The 21,687-nt window shown below is 39.1% G+C and overlaps 1 protein-coding gene across 17 annotated transcripts in view; it reads right to left on the bottom strand.

Moving 5' to 3' along the window:
• TSGA10 (testis specific 10) overlaps positions 1 to 21,687 on the bottom strand; it is a 151,286-nt gene that overhangs the window by 10,652 nt on the left and 118,947 nt on the right. For all 17 annotated transcript variants that reach the window (XM_031655462.1, XM_031655458.1, XM_031655456.1 and 14 more), the window contains 3 exons: positions 13,598 to 13,800; positions 11,829 to 11,933; positions 11,495 to 11,644 (listed from right to left, as the gene is read on the bottom strand). In XM_031655462.1, the coding sequence (XP_031511322.1) occupies positions 11,495 to 11,644; positions 11,829 to 11,933; positions 13,598 to 13,800 (458 nt within the window). The remainder of the gene's footprint in view (positions 1 to 11,494; positions 11,645 to 11,828; positions 11,934 to 13,597; positions 13,801 to 21,687) is intronic.

The following is a 21,687-nucleotide window of genomic DNA, read 5'->3' as shown; positions in this document are numbered from 1 at the left end:
TTTCTCATCCACCGCAGTGGCACAAATTCAAAAGCTTGACAGTGTGTTCTGCTAGTGAGGTTGTGGGGAAACAGTATTTTCACACATTGCTGAAGGGACTGCAAAATGGAGGGGAATGTGGCATGGCCTAACAAAACTACATGTGTATTTACCCACTGACCCAGCAATTCCACTTCTAGGAATTTATTCTGAAGATACTGCAACAACATGAAAATACATATGTATAAGATTATTCATTACAGCCTTGTTTGTAATTGCAAATTATTGGAAACCAGCTAAATGTCCAAGTTTAGGAGGTGGGTTGCATAACTATGGTACATCCATATACTGAAGTAGTGTGCACCTGACAAAAAGGAATAAGGAGAATCTCTAGGAATCAACATGGAGAGATTTCGAGGAGACAGTGTCAAGTGAGAAAAGCAAAGTGCAAAGAAGCATGCCACTTTTTGCATAAACAAAGAAAGATATATATCTGTGTATCATTAGCATAAAACCACAAAGAAAGGAGGTGGAGGCATGGCTGATGGGATGGAAGGCATAGAGAAAGTGACACTTCTCTTAGTATTATTTTTTGCAGAGTGTTGACCTTTAAAAGCATGCTAATCTACATATTAAAAAATAAAATTAAGTTGAGGAAAAAACTAGGAAGTGGAAATATGAAAAATGAAAGCAAATTGAAACAAATGAATCCAATGTTATTTCAAATGAATACCATGACCAAAATAAAAGATGGAAAAATTAATCCAAATAAGTTACAAACTCAGTATTTAACCATATGTTCTCAAGATTTGGGCAAGGTAGCATACAGGCGTAAGAAGGAAGAACTGCAAACAGATTCTGAACTTTAAAAAAGTTGGCCTATTTATTGTGGTGACATCGGTGAAGAAATTTTGAAACTATTGTAGATGTATTCTGGGATTGAGCAAATTAGTAACTACATTGATATCGGTGAGTAAACATGTTAATGTTGAGCCAGGGTTCTCACTGTAGAAGAAAGAACATATATATAAGTAATGGAAAAAAGTAAAAGGATGAAACCTGTGGGCATGGTTTGGAGTTTTGGTTATAAGTTTAAATGTGCCTCTGTGAGTGTGTGAGTAGGTCTGTGCAAGTGTGTGTGTGTCTGTGAAGAAACAAGAAAGCATGTGAGCACATGAGCCACCACATGTGTATATAAGAAAACAAATGGGGTAAAAATTTTAAAATAGTGAGTATGGGTAAAGGGCATATAGATGTTCTTTGTATTCTTATTTTTGTAACTTTTTGAAAGGTTGAAATTGTTTCCAAATAAAAAGTTTCTAGGAAATTTGTGATACATAGAAATATATCTAAAATATTTTCCTCTGAAAAACTAGCTGATTACTTTCCTAGAACATATAAATTTTGTGGTGCTACAATAACCAACATTTTGTAATTAAATAAGAAGTTAATGTTGTAGAAATAAAAAGAAAATCAAACTATTAAAATACAATGTATGGGGCAGATGGAAGATGGCAGGTAGGAGACGGGACTAACGTGTAGCTCCCACACGGAAGGACAGCTCCCACACGGAAGGACAGCTCCCACACGGAAGGACAGATCCCACACGGAAGGACAGCTCCCCACACGGAAGGACAGATCCCACACGGAAGGACAGATCCCACAGGAAGGACAGCTCCCCACGGAAGGACAGACTCCACACGGAAGGACAGCTCCCACACGGAAGGACAGCTCCCACACGGAAGGACAGCTCCCACACGGAAGGACACACCTCCCACACGGAAGGACAAGATCCCCTGCAGGGACAGCTCCCACTGCAGGAGGACAGATCCCACCGCGGAAGGACAGACTCCACCGCGGAAGGACAGATACGGAAGGACGGACTCACACCGAGGACAGATCCCACCGCGGAAGGACGGCTCCCACGGAGACCCAGCTCCCACCCGCGGAGGACAGATCCCACACGGAGGACAGCTCCCACACGGAAGGACAGCTCCCACACGGAAGGACAGACTCCACCACGGAAGGACAGCTCCCACAGAAGGACAGACTCCACACGGAAGGACAGCTCCCACACGGAAGGACAGATCCCACACGGAAGGACAGACTCCCAACAGGAAGGACAGCTCCCACACGGAAGGACAGCTCCCCACGGAAGGACAGACTCCACACGGAAGGACAGATCCCACACGGAAGGACAGACTCCACACGGAAGGACAGACTCCTGCGGGACAGCTCACACGGAAGGACAGCTCCCACACGGAAGGACAGACTCCATGCGGAAGGACACCTCCCACACGGAAGGACAGATCCCACACGGAAGGACAGATCCCACACGGGAGGACAGACTCCACACGGAAGGACAGACTCCATACGGAAGGACAGCTCCCACACGGAAGGACAGCTCCCACACGGAAGGACACCTCCCATACGGAAGGACAGCTCCCACACGGGAAGGGTGATCCCACACCGCGGAAGGACAGCTCCACACGGAAGGACAAGATCCCACCACGGAAGGACAGCTCCCTGCGGAAGGACACCTCCCACCGCGGAGACACCTCTCCCACAGGGAAGGGACGGGCTCCACCGCGGAAGGACAGACTCCCTACGGAAGGACAGAGACACACGGAGGACAGACTCCCACACGGAGGACAGATCCCTGCGGAAGGGCAGACTCCTGCGGAGGACAGACTCCTGCGGAGGACAGCTCCCTGCGGAAGGACAGACTCCTGCAGGAGGACGTCCCTGCCCGGAGGACAGACTCACCACCCGGAGGACCAAAGCTCCCACGCAGGAGGACTGGCTCCCACGCGGAAGGGACAGCTCCCACGCTGGAAGGGACAGCTCCCACACGGAAGGTTGAGACTCCACAGGAGGACAGCTCCCACAGGAGGACAGGCTCCCACATGGAAGGACAGAACAGTGTTAGAGACTCACACTGTGATCTTTTGCTCCAGGATTCACTGTAGGAATAGCCACCCAAAGGAAGAGCAAAGGAATTCACATCCCCTTTGAAAGAAGTGAAAACTGCTGCTGCCAAGTCCATGAAACAGGTAAAAAACTGGGAGTTCCCAATGTGTGAAAGGGAAGAAAACCTACATCTGAACACATGTCCCCACTGGGGAATCTGAAAATCCACATCACGGGAGAAAAATTTAACCCTATCTAGAGATGAAAGGGATTTATGGAGTCACGTAAAATATAAAAGTAGAAGTAGCAGCAGGAAGTGCCTTGCACGCACTCCCAGTCTCCAGCTCAAGCCCAGGGAAGCCAGCAATGACTATCTCACAGGGGTCCTTGAAAAGGCAGCCAGCAGAACTGGGGAGGGGTCACAGAGTGAAGGAAGCTCCAAACTGAAATCGGTAGTGGTTCTGACTGGGCACAAATTTTCTTGAGCAGAGTCCAGGGGACGAGCGGAAGCTGCTGCAGATAGGAGATAGAGCAGGAATAGCCAGACAGGGAAGGGCCAGGTTCAAATGCTGTGCTTGCTTTTTCCGTGGGGTAGCTCACGGCCTGGGGCAAAATCTGAGCAAGGCACTGCAGGAGCAAGGCTGGCCTTGCCAACTGCATGGGAGCTGGGTGAGGCCTCTTGCTACTAGCTATTCCCCACTTCTCTGGTGAACTATATGATACAGCAGAGGTGGCCAAGATCCCCTCTAGAACATAACCCCATTGGCCTGAGAACCATAATCCCCTTCCCCAAGGTGGCCATGGCAAGCCCTGCCCAAGGAGAGTCTGAGCCCAGACCCACCTAACCCTGCCCTGACCTAAAGTGATGCATCACTTTCCTGTCACCTCTACTAGAGCAGGTACTGGTATCCATGCTGTCACCAGGCTGGAGTGCAGTGGCGTGATCTTGGCTCACTGCAACCTCCGCCACCTGGGTTCAAGTGATTCTCCTGCCTCAGCCTTCCAAGTAGCTGGGATTACAGGCATGTGCCACCATACCTGACTAATATTTGTATTTTTAGTAGAGGCAGAGTTTCGCCATGTTGGCCAGGCTGGTCTTGAACTCCTGACTTCAACTGATCTGCCCGCCTCAGACTCCCAAAGTGCTGGGATTACAGGCATTAGCCACCATGCCCAGCTGAAGACAGGTCTTTAGAATTAGCTCAGTCAGACAAAGAAAAAGAAAAAAAGAATTTTAAAAAGTGAACAAATCCTCCAAGAAATGTGGGATTATGTTAAATGGTCAAACCTAAGAATAACTAGTGTTCCTGAGGAAGAAGAGAAATCTAAAAGTTTAGAAAACTTACTTGAGGGAATAATTAAAGAAAACCTCCCTGACCTTGCTAGAGACCTAGACCTCCAAACATAAGAAACTCAAAGAACACCTGGGAAATTCATTGCAAAAACATCATCACCTAGGCACATAGTCATCAGGATACCCAAAGTCAAGACAAAGGAAAGAATCTTAAGATCTGTGACACATTGATTCTACAAGGCTACAGTAACCAAAACAGCATGGTACTGGTACCAAAACAGAGATACAGACCAATGGAACAGAACAGAGTCCTCAGAAATAATACCACACATCTTCAGCCATCTGATCTTTGACAAACCTGAGAAAAACAAGAAATGGGGAAAATATTCCCTATTTAACAAATGGTGCTGGGAAGATTGGCTAGCCATAAGTAGAAAGCTGAAACTGGATCCTTTCCTTACTCCTTATACGAAAATTAATTCAAGATGGATTAGAGACTTAAATGTTAGACCTAATACCATAAAATCCCTAGAAGAAAACCTAGGTAATACCATTCATGACATAGGCATGGGCAAGGACTTCACGTCTAAAACACCAAAAGCAACGGCAACAAAAGCCAAAATTGACAAATGGGATCTAATTAAACTAAAGAGCTTCTGCACAGCAAAAGAAACTACCATCAGAGTGAACAGGCAACCTACAGAATGGGAGAAAATTTTTGCAATCTACTCATCTGACAAAGGGCTAATATCCAGAATCTACAAAGAACTCAAACAAATTTACAAGAAAAAAACAAACAACCCCATCAAAAAGTGGGCAAAGGATATGAACAGACATTTCTCAAAAGAGGACATTCATACAGCCAACAGACACATGAAAAAATGCTCATCATCACTGGCCATCAGAGAAATGCAAATCAAAACCACAATGAGATACCATCTCACACCAGTTAGAATGGCAATCATTAAAAAGTCAGGAAACAACAGGTGCTGGAGAGGATGTGGAGAAATAGGAACACTTTTACACTGTTGGTGGGATTGTAAACTAGTTCAACCATTATGGAAAACAGTATGGCGATTCCTCAAAGATCTAGAACTAGAAGTACCATATGACCCAGCCATCCCATTACTGGGTATATACCCAAAGGATTATAAATCATGCTGCTATAAAGACACATGCACATACATGTATGTTCATTGCGGCACTATTCACAATAGCAAAGACTTGGAATCAACCCAAATGTCCATCAGTGACAGACTGGATTAAGAAAATGTGGTACATATACACCATGGAATACTATGCAGCCATAAAAAAGGATGAGTTTGTGTCCTTTGTAGGGACATGGATGCAGCTGGAAACCATCATTCTCAGCAAACTATCTCAAGAAGAGAAAACCAAACACCGCATGTTCTCACTCATAGGTGGGAACTGAACAATGAGATCACTTGGATTCGGGAAGGGGAACATCACACACCAGGGCCTATCATAGGGGAGGGGGAGGGGGGAGGGATTGCATTGGGAATTATACCTGATGTAAATGACGAGTTGATGGGTGCTGACGAGTTGATGGGTGCAGCACACCAACATGGCAGAAGTATACATATGTTACAAACCTGCACGTTATGCACATGTACCCCAGAACTTAAAGTATAATAATAATAATCATAAAAAAATTTATTAAATGCTTTATTATAAAAAAAAAGATCTGTGACACAAAAGCATCAAGATAAACTATAAAGGAAAACCTACCACATTAAAGGCAGATTTCTCAGCAGAAATTCTACAAGCCAGAAGGGATTGGGGTCCCATCTTTAGCCTCATGAAACAAAATAATTGTCAGCCAAGAATTTTGTATCCAGCAAAATTAAGCAACATAATGAAGGAAAAATAAAATGATTTTCAGACCAATCCTGAGAGAATTTGCCACTACTAAGCCAGTACTATGAAAAATGTTTAAAGGAGTTCTAAATCTTGAAACAAAACCTCAAAATACATCAAAATAGAAGCTCCTTACAACATAAATCTCATAGATTATTTAATTTCATTTAATTATTTAATGTCATTAAACAATGACACAATGGGGGGGGGGGAACCAAAACAACGTATTAAGGCAACAACTAATGTGATGAACAGAACAGTACCTAACATCTTAATACTAATGTTGAATGTAAACAGCCTAAATACTCCACTTAAAAGATACGGAATGGCGGAATGGATAAAAATTCACTAAGTATCTGCTGTCTTCAAGAGACTCACCTAACACATAAGGACTCACATACACTTAAGGTTAAGGGGTGGAAAAAGATATTCCACACAAATGGAAAGTGAGCAACAGTAGCTATTCTTACATCAGACAAAACAAACTTTAAAGCAACAACAGTAAAAAAAGAAAAAGAGAGACATTATATAATGATAAAAGGAATAGTCCAAAAGGAAAATATCGCAATTCTAAATATATATGCATATATACACGGAGCTCTCAGATTTAGAAAACAATTACTATTAGACCTAAGAAATGAGATGCACAGCAACACAATAATAGTGGGAGACTTCAATACTCCATTGACAGCACTAGACAGGTCGTCAATACAGAAAGTCAACAAAGAAACAATGAACTTAAACTATACCCTGGAACAAATGGACTTAACAGGTATTTACAGAACATTCTACCCAACAACTGCAGAATATAAATTCTTTTCTTCAGCACATGGAACAGTCTCTCAGACTGAACATATGATAGGACACAAAACGAGTCTCAATAAATTTAAGAAAATCAGATTTATATGAAGTATCTTTTTTTTTTTTTTTTTTTTTGAGATGGAGTCTTGCTCTGTCACCCAGGCTGGAGTGCTGTGGCATGATCTTGGCTCACTGCAAGCTCTGCCTACTGGGTTCACGCCATTCTCTTGCCTCAGCCTCCTGAGTGGCTGGGACTACAGGCACCTGCCACCACACCCGGATAATTTATTGTATTTTCAGTAGAGATGGGGTTTCACCATTTTAGCCACGATGGTCTCGATCTCCTGACGTCGTGATCCGCCCACCTCGGTCTCCCAAAGGGCTGGGATTACAGGCGTGAGCCACCACGCCTAGCCTCAAGTATCTTCTTAAACTGCAGTGGAACAAAACTGGAAATTATCTCCAAAAGGAACCCTCAAAACTCTAAAAATACATGGACATTAAATAATCTGCTCTTGAGGCTGGGTGCGGTGGCTCATTGCTGTAATCCCAGCACTTTGGGAGGCAAAGACAGGTGGATCACTTGAGGTCAGGAGTTCAAAATCAGCCTGGCCAACATAGTGAAACCCTGTCTCTACTAAAAATACAAAAATTAAGGCTGTGCGCGGTGCCTCATGCCTGTAATCCCAGCACTTTGGGATGCTGAGGCGCACAGATCACCTGAGGTCAGGAGTTCAAGACCAGCCTGGCCAACATGGTGAAAACTTTTCTCTACTAAAAATACAAAAAAATTAGCCAGGCGTGGTAGCAGATGCCTGTAATCCCAGCTACTTGGGAGTATGAGGCACGAGAATCGCTTGAACCCGGGAGGTGGAGGTTGCAGTGAACTGAGATTGTGCCATTGCACTCCAGCCTGGGCAACAGAGTGAGACTCTGTCTCAAAAATAATAATAATAATGAAAATAAAAATAAGCCGGGCATTGTGGCACATGCCTGTATTCCCAGCTACTTGGGAGGCTGAGGCAAGAGAACTGCTTGAACCTGGGGAGCAGAGGTTGCAGTGAGCCGAGATCATGCCACTGTATTCTAGCCTGAGCAACAGAGCAAGATTCCATCTCAAAAAAATTGAATAATAATTATCATCATCATCATCATCATCTAATCTTGAATGATCTTTGGGAACTTCTTTGAACTGAGAGATAATAGTGAAACAACTTATCAAAACCTCTGCGACACACCAAAAGTAGTATTAAGAGAAAAGTTCATAGCATTTAATGCCTACATCAGAAAGTTTGAAAGAGCACAAATAGACACTCTAAGATCACACCTGAAGGAACTGGAGAAACAAGAACAAACCAACCTAAACACAGCAGAAGAAAAGAAATAACAAAGATCAGAGAAGAACCAATGAAAATGAGACAAAAAAAAATACAAAAGATAAATCAAACAAAACGCTGGTTCTTTGAAAAGATCAACATAATTGATAGACCACTAGCAAGATCAACCAAGAAGAGAAGAGAGAATATCCAAATAAGCTCAATGATAAATGAAACGGGAGATATTACAACCAATACCACAGAAATATAAAAGATCATTCAAGGCTACTATGAACACCTTTACACACACAAACTAGAAAATCTAGAGGAGATGGATAAATTCCTGGAAAAATACAACCCTCCCAGATTAAATGAGGAAGACATAGAAACTCTGAACAGGCCAGTAACAAGTAGAGAGATTAAAACAGTAATTTTTAAAAATTGCCAATAGAAAAAAGTCCAGGACCAGATGGATTCACAGCTGAATTCCATTAGACAGTCAAAGAAGAATTGGTACCAATCCTATAGAACACTATTCCACAAGATATAGAAAGAGGGAATCCTCCCTAAATCATCCTATGAAGCCAGTATCACCCTAATTCCAAAGCTAGGAAAGGACATAACAAAAAATGAAAACTATAGACCAATAACCCTGATGAACATAGATGCAGAAGTCCTCAACATAATACTTGCTAACTGAATCTAACAGCGTATCAAAAAGATAATACACCATGATCAAGTGAGTTGCATACCAGGTATGCAGCAATGGTTTAACATATGCCAGTCAATAAATGTGATAGACCACATAAACAAAATTAAAAACAAAAATCATGTGATCATCTCAATAGATGCAGAAAAAGGATTTGACAAAATCCAGCATCCCATTATGGTTAAAACCCTCAGCAAAACTGGCATAGGAGGGACACACACTTCAAGATAATAAAAGCTATCTATGACAAACCCACAGCCAACATTATACTGAATGGGGATAGTTGAAAGCATTCCCCGAGAACTGGAACAAGACAAGAATGCCCACTTTCACTGTTTCTATTCAACATAGTACCTGAAGTCCTAGACAGAGCAATCAGACAAGAGAAACAAATAAAGGGCATCTAAATCAGTAAAGAGGAAGTAAAACTGTCACTGTTCACTGATAATATGATCATATACCTAGAAAACCCTACAGACTCATCCAAAAAGCTCCCAGATCTGATAAATGAATTCAGTAAAGTTTCTGGATACAAAATTAATGTACACAAATCAGTAGCACTGCTATACACCAACAGCGATCAAGCTGAGAAACAAATCAATAACTCAACTCCTTTTACAGTAGGAGCAAAAAACAAACAAACAAAAACACCAACTTAGGAATATACCTAATCAAGGTGGTGAAAGAGTTCTACAAAGAAAACTACAAAACACTGCTGAAAGAAGTCACTGATAACACAAACAAATGGAAACACATCCCATGTTCGTGGAGAATCAATATTGTAAAAACGGCCATACTGCCAAAAGCAATATGCAAATTCAATGCAGTTCCAATCAAAGTACCATAATCATTCTTCACAGAACTAGAAAAACAATCCTAAACTTCATATGGAAACTCAAAAGACCCCACATAGCAAGACTAAGGAAAAGGAACAAATTTGGAGGCATCACATTACCTGACTTCAAACTATACTACAAGATTATAGTTATCAAAACAGCATGGTACTGATACGAAAATAGGCACATAGACCAATGAAACTGAATAGAGAACCCAGAAATGAAGCCAAATACTTATAGCAAACTGATTTTTGACAGAGCAAAGAAAAACATAAAGTGGGGAAAGGACACCTTACTCAACAAATGGTGCTGGGATAATTGGGAAGCCACATGTAGAAGAATGAAACTGGATCCTCATCTCTCACCTTATATAAAAATCAGCTCAAGATGATCAAAGACTTAAATCTAACACCTGAAACCATAAAAATTCTAGAAGATAACATTAGTAAAGCTCTTCTGAACATTGGCTTAGGCAAAGATTTCATGACCAAGAACTCAAAAGCAAATGAAACAAAAACAAGTACAAATAGATGGGACTTAATTAAACTAAAAAGCTTCTGCACAGCAAAAGAAATAATCAGCAGAGTAAACAGACAACCCACAGAGTGGGAGAAAATCTTCCCAAACGTGCATCCAACAAAGGACTAATATCCAGAATCTACAAGGAAGTCAAACAAATCAGAAAAAAAAACAAAAAACAAAAAAACATAATCCCATCAAAAAATGGGCTAAGGACATGAATAAACAATTCTCAAAAGAATATATACAAATGCCCAATGAACATATGAAAAGATGCTCATCATCACTAATTATCAGGGAAATGCAAATTAATACCACAATGAGACACCTTATTCCTGCAAGAATGGCCGTAATTAAAAAATCAAGAAATCATACATGTTGGCATAGATGTGGTGAAAAGGGAATGTTTTCTTTTACACTGCTGGTGGGAATGTAAACTAGTACAACCACCATGGAAAACAGTACAGAGATTCCTTTTAGAACTAAAAGTATAACTACCATTTGATCCAGCAATCCAACTACTGGGTATCTATTCAGAGGAAAAGAAGTCATTATATGAAAAAGATACTTGCACACACATGTTTGTAGCAGCACAATTTGCAATTGCAAAAATATGGAACCAGCCTAAATGCCCATCGAACAACAAGTGGATAAAGAAAATGTGGTATAAATATACCAAGGAATACTACTCAGCCATAAAAAGGAACGAAATAATGGCATTCGTAGCAACCTGGATGGAGTTGGAGACCATTATTCTAAGGGAAGTAACTCAGAAATGGAAAACCAAATATCATATGTTCTCACTTTAAGTGAGAGTTAAGCTATGAGGATGAAAGTTATAAGAATGATACATTGGACTTTGGGGATTCAGGGGGAAGGATGGGAGAAGAGTGAGGAGTACACATTGGGTACAGTGTACACTGCTTGGGTGTTGGATGCACCAAAATCTCAGAAATTACTGCTAAGGAAGTTATCCATGTAACCAAAAAACCACCTGTTCCCCCAAAACTATGGAAATAAAAAAATATATAATTTATGCAAACAGATAAAATATTAGTCCTTTTGCTTTAGTATAATATATAATTCTAATTTAATTATCAAAATCCTGTATTTTTATATCAATATATCTTGGTAATCCTGTTTAAATATCACTATTAAAGGTAGACTATTGAGTTTCCTTATTACTCCAAATATTCACTATACTAGATATTACTATTTGATCTCAAGAGAATGGATCCTTAAACAGACTCACTCTTCTAATGATCGATCTAGGCCTCGGTCAGGAGATCGATGGTGAGCACGTTCTGGTGAATGACATTTTGTATTTGGCTTCATTGTAGAACTCATATGATAAGCATTACTTGAATAATTTTGGCGGCGAAGTTCTTGTACGGCCCTCTCCCTAAAGCAAAATAGTGATGCTTTAAAATTTTATAACCAGCAAAAGTATTAAAACTATCATAAAAAACTGTAGCTTAATTCATACTTTAACCATCATGAAAGAACTAAAACCTATTTTTACCTAAGAAACAATGCTTTCCATGCTGAAAAGCATTGTTTTTGAGCTTGCATAGAGATAAACTTACCTTTCAAAGCGCTCTGTTCCTAGTTGTCTTTTGGTGATGTCTAAATCAGCTTCCAATTGTGTGACAACATTTCTGAACTGGGCCACATCTCTACTTTGGATGGCCCTGTTTAAAAGAAGGTAAGAGTTATAGTTGACTAAACTTAAAATATGACTATGATTCTGGGGTACATTAAACCATATTGATAGTGGTTTCTCAGCTGGATCCAAATCACATTGTGATTTTTATGGCCAGATTTATTAGTACATCTAAAATATGCCCATGTTAGACATGGTAAGTATGCAGAGTAGCCTACTTGAAAAGCCTAAGCAATCCCAGTCCCATTCAATTAGTTAATCCTTCTCTGTTTCAGTTTCCCTGTGGAAACATATTATACATCATCTGTCTATACTATATACTATAAATAGCTTTTAATGTAAGTACTTAGAAGTATTATATAAAGTAGTAGTATGACCAAATAATTAACACTGGAATTCACTAGCTCCATGATTAATATAGTCTGTTTTATATAATCTATTCAACCAAGTGCCTTATAATGAAATTTGATATATACAATCTTCAATGTAATAGAATCTTTCTTAAGGCCAAACAATGCCTCACAAAACCTGTGATAAGGCACAATATCATAAGGAAGATAAACATTGATGAATGCCACTCACACAGAACATTCTATCCTCTTCACTTGCTTTCAGGAGAGTATCATAGACTGCTGAAATCTAAACTTTAGAGACTAATAACAAACATTTCTCATGCTAATTCTAAGTGTTAGTATTTACCAGTCAGTCTCAAACAGAGTATAGCCCTTAGGGTGGAAGTTTTGGCGTATTTCATGAAGGTAGATTTCCACCTACCATCTTGAGAAAGTGATCCTGTAAAACTAGTTGAAGAAATCATAATAGCCTAGCTACAGTAACGGAAAAGAAGGACTCAGTCACCACCACCATAACCTGAAAACAGTTTCTGAAGGAAACTGGCCTTGGTTCTGAAGCCCTTGCCTAGTCAGGGGCTCCTAGGAGTGGCTGATTGCCGAGACCATGCTTCTTATCCTTCCCCATGCCCTGAGCTCAGATGTGAGGATAGAGTGGAGGCTGGATGAAAAGTGTTATAGATGGGACAGGTAAGAACAGGGGTTAAGGGTCCCCCATCAGTTTTTATGAGAGGTGACCAAGTTTCATAGAAAAAAATTCACTATATAGGGAGGCATTTCCACCCAATTCTCCAGCCAAAGTTCTTTTAATAACGTGCTGGGAGTGCTAGATATCCTTAAAAAAAAAAAAAAGAAAGAAAGAAAGAAAGAAAAAGAAAAGAAGCCAAAATTGATGTCCTAGGAAGTCTTCTGTATTTTGTGCATGCAGGTGTTCTTCTAGGTACCCAGTACACGCAATAGGTACAAAAGAAAATACAATGTGGCAAATGAAAACACTAGGCTTCAATATATTGGTCTAAATATGAAAATTCTTCTGGTTTCAAACTGGTTAATTTTTTTTCTCATTTTGTTATATTTCCTAAAGGCAGTATTTTAGACCAGACATTCTATTATACTCAAAACCCTGTTGGAAAGAATCAATAGAGATCATTAAACTTAAATTTAGATAAGAAAAACATAATAGAAAAAGTACCACCTCTTAGGCAAATCACAATATTTCTGATCCTTAGTTTAATGACAAATTATAGGAGGCAAATTCTCTAAATTCTAGCTTAAAAATCCTACTAATCTATAAAGTACCAAAAAATTCAGATGTATGACTTCATATTGCTAAACAACTCACATTTTATTTTCTGCCAAACAAAGGTGTTCTTTAAGAAGCTGAATTTCAGATTCTTTTTCTTGAAGTGCTATCTGAGACTGATATTCTTTGTCTCGATTGGCCACCAGCAAAGCTTCTAGATTCTGCATGGAGATTCTCTCATTTGTCATCTGACTCCTCAGGAGTTCAATTTCAGAACGAGCAGAATCTAACTCATTCTCCATCTGTAGAAGAAGAAGAAGATATCTATACTTATTCCCATTAATTCACTTAACTATTATATTATCAGGGACTCACAAAATTTTCATAATCTGTTATAAACTGGCAACTACTTTTAATGTGATTTGAAATTGTATCCCTCCTTCTTACCAAATAAACACACCACACATGTATGTATAGTATCACTTTCTCCATCTCTTTGATCATATCAGAAAATTCATTAATTTAAGAAAAGGCTTATTAATTTCAAACTGCAACCAGTTTCCACTACCAGCTTTGATATTTCTTTATATACTCCTGCAAGACTGACAGGATATCTGTGAGCACTGCTTTCTCCTGAGTTAGGTGAGCTACATACTTATAAAATGTCACTGGACTCCATAATTAAGGAATATAAGGAGTAATCTCTTATATTCTTTATAAGAGTAGTCTCTTATGTTCTCTTAATATAATTAATTATAATTATATATATTTAATAATATAATTAAATATAATTATAATTAATACAAAGAGTAATCTCTTCTATTCTCATGCATAAACTTGTGGAAAGCTTCCGTTTGAAAATTATCTTGAGCCTTAAAATATGCTCAGTGAGACAAATTTTTTTTAAAACGGAGGAAGAACAGTCACTAGTATTTAGAAAAAAATTACTCCTTATCTTGTAATATACGTAACAAATTCTACATGCATTAAAAAAGTTAAATGTGGCTGGGTGCGGTGGCTCAAGCCTGTAATCCCAGCACTTTGGGAGGCCGAGACAGGCAGATCACAAGGTCAGGAGATCGAGACCATCCTGGCGAACACCGTGAAACCCCGTCTCTACTAAAAAAATACAAAAAACTAGCCGGGCGAGGTGGCAGCGCCTGTAGTCCCAGCTACTCGGGAGGCTGAGGCAGGAGAATGGCGTGAACCCGGGAGGCGGAGCTTGCAGTGAGCTGAGATCTGGCCACTGCACTCCAGCCTGGGTGACAGAGCGAGACTCCGTCTCAAAAAAAAAAAAAAAAAAAAAAAAAAAAGTTAAATGTGAAAAGGTAAGCTTTAAATTCCAGTGAAAAGAAATAAAAATGAAATTACAGGGAAGGGAGATAGGTAGGTAGGGAAATTTTCTAAGCTAGATACAATGCAAAAAAAAGTGTGGTCACATTAAAAAAATAAACATTTTGATAGTCAATATAAACTTAACCAAAGGAAACAACTGGAAGACAAATAAACTTAGTAAATAAAATTAATAGTTTATATCTCTACTAGCATAAAGAATGCATATACACTGATGAGAAATATGAGCTGAATGATAATGATCAGAAAATCTACAAAAGGAGAAATACGATTAAATTGTAAATGTATGGGGAAAATTTACCCTTACTAGTAATCAAATAAACTAAAACAAGATGCCATTACCAGTTCAGGGCTTCTTACCTCAACGTTACTGATGTTTTGGGTTGGATAATTATTTGGAGTGGGGGCAGCACTATCCATGACAGGATGCTTAGCGGTCTCCCTGGCCTCTGCCCAGTCGACGCCACCAGCATTCCCCACTCTAGTCTTGACCATCGAAAAGGTCATTATTAAATGCACACTGGGAGCAAACTCTCTTTGAGCCGAACTGGAAAAACTACCGAAGACACTGTTCTAGTCTATCTAATTGGCAAATGTGTTAGTTTGCGTTAATGAACGTTACGTTGGGCAATGGCAATCGCGTATACTTTGCTAGCAGGAGTAGAAAATGAACCATGATTTTTTTGACAATAGCTTTTTTGAAATATAATTCGCATGCCATCAATGATTTTTAGCATATTAACACAGTTGTACAATTGTTACCACAATCTAATGTGAGAACGTTTTCATCATCCCAAAAAGAAACTCAAGGTTGGGCATGGTGGCTAACATCTGTAATCTCAGCACTCTGGGAGGCCAAGGTAGGTGGATTGCTTGAGCTCAGGAGTTTGAGACTAGCCTGGGCAACATGGTGAAAATCCATCGCTACAAAAAATTCAAAAACTTAGCCAGGCAAGGTGACATAGGCCTGTAGTCCCAGCTACTCAGCAGGCTGAGGTGGCAAATCGCTTGAGCCCAGGAAGTCGAGGCTACAGTGAGCCAAGATGGTGCCACTGCACTCCAGCCTTGGCCACTGAAAGAGACCCTGTCTCAAAAAAAAAAAAAAAAAAAAGCAAAAACCAAAACAAAACAAAAAACCAACACAGAACCTTATCTGGCCCTAGGCAACCCCTAAACTATTTTCTACTATTTGCCTTATTCTGGATATTTCATACAAATAGAAACAAACAATGTGTATGCAGTCTTTTGTGATTGGCTTCCTTTATTAGCATAATGTTTTTAAGAGTTATCAATGTTTTAGCAGGTATCAAAACTTCATTACTTTTATTGCCTAATAATATTCCATTGCATAGATAAATCACAGATGTATTCATGAGTTAAAAATATTTGACTTATTATACTTTGGGACTGTTACAAAGAATATTGCCATAAAACTTTGCATACAAGTATTTGTATGGACATGTTTTCATTCCTCTTGAATAGATGGAAGTGACATTTATGAGCTGTAAGGTAATCTAATTTTTAACACTTTGAGGAACTGCCAAAATGTTTTGCAAAGTTGCCTTACTATTTTACATTTCCACCAGCAATGTATAAGGGTTTCACTTTTTTCACATTTTTGTCAACATTTTTTATCTTCTCTCTGATTATAGCCATCCTAGTGGTTGTGAAATAGTATGGTTTTGATTTGCATTTTTTTATTAATGATGTTCAGCATCTTTTCATGTGTTCATTGGCCATTTATGTATGTTATGTAGAGAAATGTCTATTAATATCCTTTGCCTAGTTTTTTAATTGGGTTATTAAGTTTTTTGTGCTTTGGTTTTTGAGACAAGGTCTCATTCTGTCACCCAGGCTGGAGTGCAGTGATATGAAGATGGCTCACTGAAGCAAACCTCCCACCTCAGGCTCTCAAGTCACTGGGAATACAACCGCACACCACCACACCTGGTTAATTTTTGTATTTTTTGTAGAGATAGGTTTTTGCCATGTTGTCCAGGCTGGTCTTGAACTCCCGGGCTCAAGCAATTCTCCTGTCTCAGCCTCCCAAAATGCTAGGATTACAGGCATGAAACACCGCTATATATTTTGAATATGAATCTCTTATCAGATATATGGTTTGCAAATGTTTTCTCACATCTTGTGCACCGTCTTGTCACTTTCTTGGTATCATTTGCAGCACAGAAGGATTTTTTATTTTGATCAAGTCTACTTAATCTATTTATTCTTTTTTGTTTGTGTTTTTGATGTGTATTTAAGAAAACGCTGCCTAACCCAAGGTCACAAAGATTTACTTCTGTATTTTCTTCTTAGTATAGTTTTTGCTGTTACATATAGTGCTATGATTCATTTTCAGTTAATCTTTGCATGTGATCCAACTTCATTCTTTTCCAAATAGATGTTAGGTTGTCCCAATGCCATTTGCCAAAAATACTATGCTTTCCTCATTGAATTGTCCTAGCACCTGTATTTTGAAAAATCTTTTGGGCACAAATGTATAAACGATTTCTGGACTCTGAATTCTGTTCCATCAACCTCTATGTCTTTCCTTATGCTAGTGCCACACTGTCTTGATTACTTTAGTTTTGCAGACAGTTTTGAAATCAGGAAGTGTGAGTCTCCCAACTTTGCTTTTCTTTTTCAAGATTGTTTTGGCTGTTCACTTGCACTTCCATATGAATTTTAGATCAGTTTGACAATTTCTACAAAGAAGACACCTGGGATTCTGGTAAGCATTGCATTAAATTTGTGGATGAGTTTTGGGAGTAATGCCATCTTCACAATGATAAGTGTTCGGACCCATGAACGTGGGATGTGTTTCCCTTTATTTAGGTCTCGTTTAATTTCTGCTGATGATGTTCTGTAGTTTTGTAAAGTACAAGTATTTGTCTTTATTTTTTTAGACAGAGTCTTGCACTGTAACCAGGCGGAGTGCAGTGGCATAATCTTGGCTCACTGCAACCTCTGACTCCCTAGTTCAAGTGATTCTCCTGCCTCGGCCTCCCAAGTAGCTGGGATTACAGGCATGTGCCACCATGCCCAGCTAATTTTTATATTTTTAGTAGAGATGGGGTTTCACCATGTTAGCCAGGATGGTCTTGATCTCCTGACCTCATGATCGGCCTGCCTCGGCCTCCCAAAGTGCTAGGATTACAGGCATGAACCACTGCGCCTGGCCATATTTGTCCTTTTTTAGTGCTACCCTTTTTGATGCAATTCTGTTTGACAGAATTTTTTTATTTTCATTTGCAGATTGTTCATTGTTAATGTATAGAAATAAGAAATACAATAATTGGATATTGATCTTGTGTCCTACAACCCTGATGCTCATTTATTCTAATAGTTTTTTAGTGGATTCTTCGGATTTTCTATATTTCAGATCATGTCACCTACAAACAGAGATAGTTTTACTTCTTTTCCAATCTGGATGCCTTTTATTTCTTGTTCACGCCTAATTGCCCTGCCTAGAACCTCTGCTACAATGTTGAATAGAAGAGGCAAGGTTGGCATTCTTGTATTGATACTGATCTTAAGGCAAAAGCATTCAATCACCACTAAAAACAGTGTTTGCTGTGGGTTTTTCATAGATGCCCTTTATGAGGTCAAGAAAGTTTCTATTTCTAGTTTATAGAGTGTTTTCATCAGACAAGAATGTTGGATTTTGCCAAATGCTTTTTCTGCATCCATTGAGAAGCCTGTGTGGTTTTCGTTCTTGATTCTATTGATATGATGATGTATTAACTGATTTTTCAGGTGTTAAACCAACCCAGCACTCATGGAATAAACCCTACTTGATGGTGTAAATTTCATTTTATGTGTTGTTGGATTCAGTGTTACAGTATTTTCTTGAGAATTTTTCACCTGTATTCATAAGAGATAACTGTCTGCAGTTTGATTTTCCTGTGAGGTCTTTGTCTGGCTTTGGCATCAGGGCAATAATGGCTTCATAGAATGCACTGAGAAGTGTTCTCTTCTACTTTTGGAAGAGTTTGCAAAAATTTTGGATCAATGCATCTTGAATCATTTGGAAGAACTCACAACTGAAGCCATCTGGGCCTTGGTATTACTTTATGAAAGTTTAGAAATGTCTATTTTGACCTCTTTAGGTTATAGGTTTATTCAGATTTTCTTCTTTTCCTTAAGTCAGTTTTAATAGTTTGTGTTTTTCTGGAAATTTGTTGATTTCATCTAAACATTTAATTTTTGGCATTCAGTTGTTCATAATATTCCCCATGACACTTTTTTCTGTAAGGTTAGTAGTGATGTCCCTTCTCTTATTCCCAATTTTAGTAATTTGAGTCTGTCACTTTGCTAAAGATTTGTCAATTTTGTTGATACTCTGAAAGAACAAGCTTGTGGCTTCTTTGATTCTCGATTGTTTTCTCTTCTAGTTTCTGTTCTAATCTGGATTATTATTTCCATTCTTCTTGCTGTGAGTTTAGTTTGTTCCCTTTTTCCAGTGTTCTAAGTGGAAGGCTATGTTAGTGACTTAAGAATTTTCTTCTTTTTTAATATAGATAGGCATTTATAGCTATAAATTTCCCTCTAAGTACTGCTTTAGCTGCATCCTATATGTTTTGACACAGTACACTTCCATTTTCACTAATCTCAGAGTATTTTTTTCCTTTGTGATTTTTCCTTTGACTCACCACTATTTGGGAATGTGCTGCTCAATTTTCATATACTTGTGAATTTACAAAATTATCTTCTTTTATCAGTCCCTAACAATTCCACTGTGGTGGGAAAACATACTTTGTATAAGTTCAATCCTCTTAAATCTACTGAGGCTTTTATTATGGCCTAATGTATGATCTGGCCTGGAGGATCTTCCATGTTGAGAAGACTATGTATTCTACTGTTGTTGGAAGAGTGTTTTATATATTTATGTTAATGCCAATTTGGTTTTTGTGTTGTTGAAATCCTGTATTTCCTTGTTGATGTTCTGCTTAGCTGCTCTCTTCATTATTGAAAGTGGGGTATTGACATCTGCAACTATTACTGTTGAACTATTTACAGCACAATATAGAAATGTTATTCCCACATAGCTCTATTTCTTCCTTCTCTCATTAGTGATATGAGTGTCTTACATTTACATCTATATATGTCACAAGTCCAATGATGTATTGTTACAATTATTACTTTTAAATGTTATAGCTTTTAAAGAAGTTGATAGAAGGAAGGATAGCAAACATATACAGTCAGACTTAGCAGCTCTTTTTTTATTTTTATTTTTGAGACAGAGTCTCACTCTGCCACCCAGGCTGGAGTGCAGTGGCATGATCTCAGCTTACTGTAAGCTCCGCCTCCCAGGTTCACGCCATTCTCCTGCCTCCACCTCCCAAGTAGCTGGGATTACAGGCACCTGCCACCACACCCGGCTAATTTTTTTGTATTTTTTTAGTAGAGACAGGGTTTCACCGTGTTAGCCAGGATGGTATCAATCTCCTGACCTCGTGATCCGCCGGCCTCAGCCTCCCAAAGTGCTGGGATTACAGGTGTGAGTCACCGCACCCGGCCCAAAGCAGCTCTTTTAAATATGTTCAAAGAAATAAAGGAAGTCATACTTAAGGAAGTAAAGTAAGGCCAAAAATAGATGAATGGATAAAGAAAATGTGGTATATATACAAAATGGAATACTATACAGCAGCAGTCCCCAACCTTTTTGTCACCAGGAACTGGTTTCATGGAAGACAATTTTTCCATGGACAGCAGAGGGGGTGGGGATGGTTTTAGGATGAAACTTTTCCACCTCAGATCATCAGGCATTAGTTAGATTCTCACAGGGAGTGTGCAACCTAGATCCCTTGCATGCGCAGTTCACGATATGGTGCACGCTCTTATGAGAATCTCATGCCACTGCTGATCTGGCAGGAGGTGGAGCTCAGGCAGTAATGCTCACTCACCCACCGCTCACCTCCTGCTGTGTGGCTAGGACTGGTATCAGTCTGCAGTAACAGGTATGGGCCCGGACAGGTCTGCGGCCCAAGGGCTGGGGACTCCTACTATACAGCCTTTTAAAAGAAAAAAAAATCTGTCATTCATGGTGACCCGGGTGGAATTGGAGGACATTATGCTAACTGAAATAAGCCAGGCACAGAAAGACAAATACTGTATGATCTTACTTATAAGTGGAATCTAAACAAGCTGACTTTATAGAAACAGAGAGCAGAATGGTGGGAGGAGGAAGGATGGAGAAAGGGGAGATGTTGATCAAAGAGTCCAAAGTTTTAGTTAGACTGCAGAAATAAGTTTTGGTGATTTATTACACTGTATGGTGACCACAGTTAATAATAATCTACTGTATAATTCAAAATTGCTAAAAGATAAAATTTTAATGATATCACTGCAAAAAATAAGTTGATAATTTGGTTGATATGTTATTAGCTTAATTAAACCTGTCTACCATACATACATCAAATCTTTCTACATACATAGACCAAAATATCACATTGTACTCCATAAATATACACAATTATTATTTGTCAACTAAAAAAAAGAAAGAAAAAAGTAAAAGAAGGAGCAATAACAATGTCTCATCAAATAGAGACTAATAATAAGGAAATAATAAGCTGCTCTAAAAGACAGTTTCTTTTGTTTGCTTTATTTTCCTATGGATGGGCTGCATTTTCCTGTCTTTTTGAGGGTTAAATTTTTGTGTTGAAAACTAGAAATTTTAAATAATATATTGTAGCATGTCTCAATACTGATCCTCCCCATCTTGGGGCTTGTTATGGTTGGCTCATTTCCTTATTTACTTGTCTGGACTGTTTCTGTGATGTCTATTCCCCTTGCAGTAGATAGCCTCTGATGTTGCTCCTCAGGGTATGCACATAGTT

Source organism: Papio anubis, chromosome 14, assembly GCF_008728515.1.
Source record: "Papio anubis isolate 15944 chromosome 14, Panubis1.0, whole genome shotgun sequence".
Taxonomy (NCBI): domain Eukaryota; kingdom Metazoa; phylum Chordata; class Mammalia; order Primates; family Cercopithecidae; genus Papio; species Papio anubis.
Note: the sequence above shows the minus strand (reverse complement) of the source record. Positions and strands in the feature narration are given on the sequence as shown.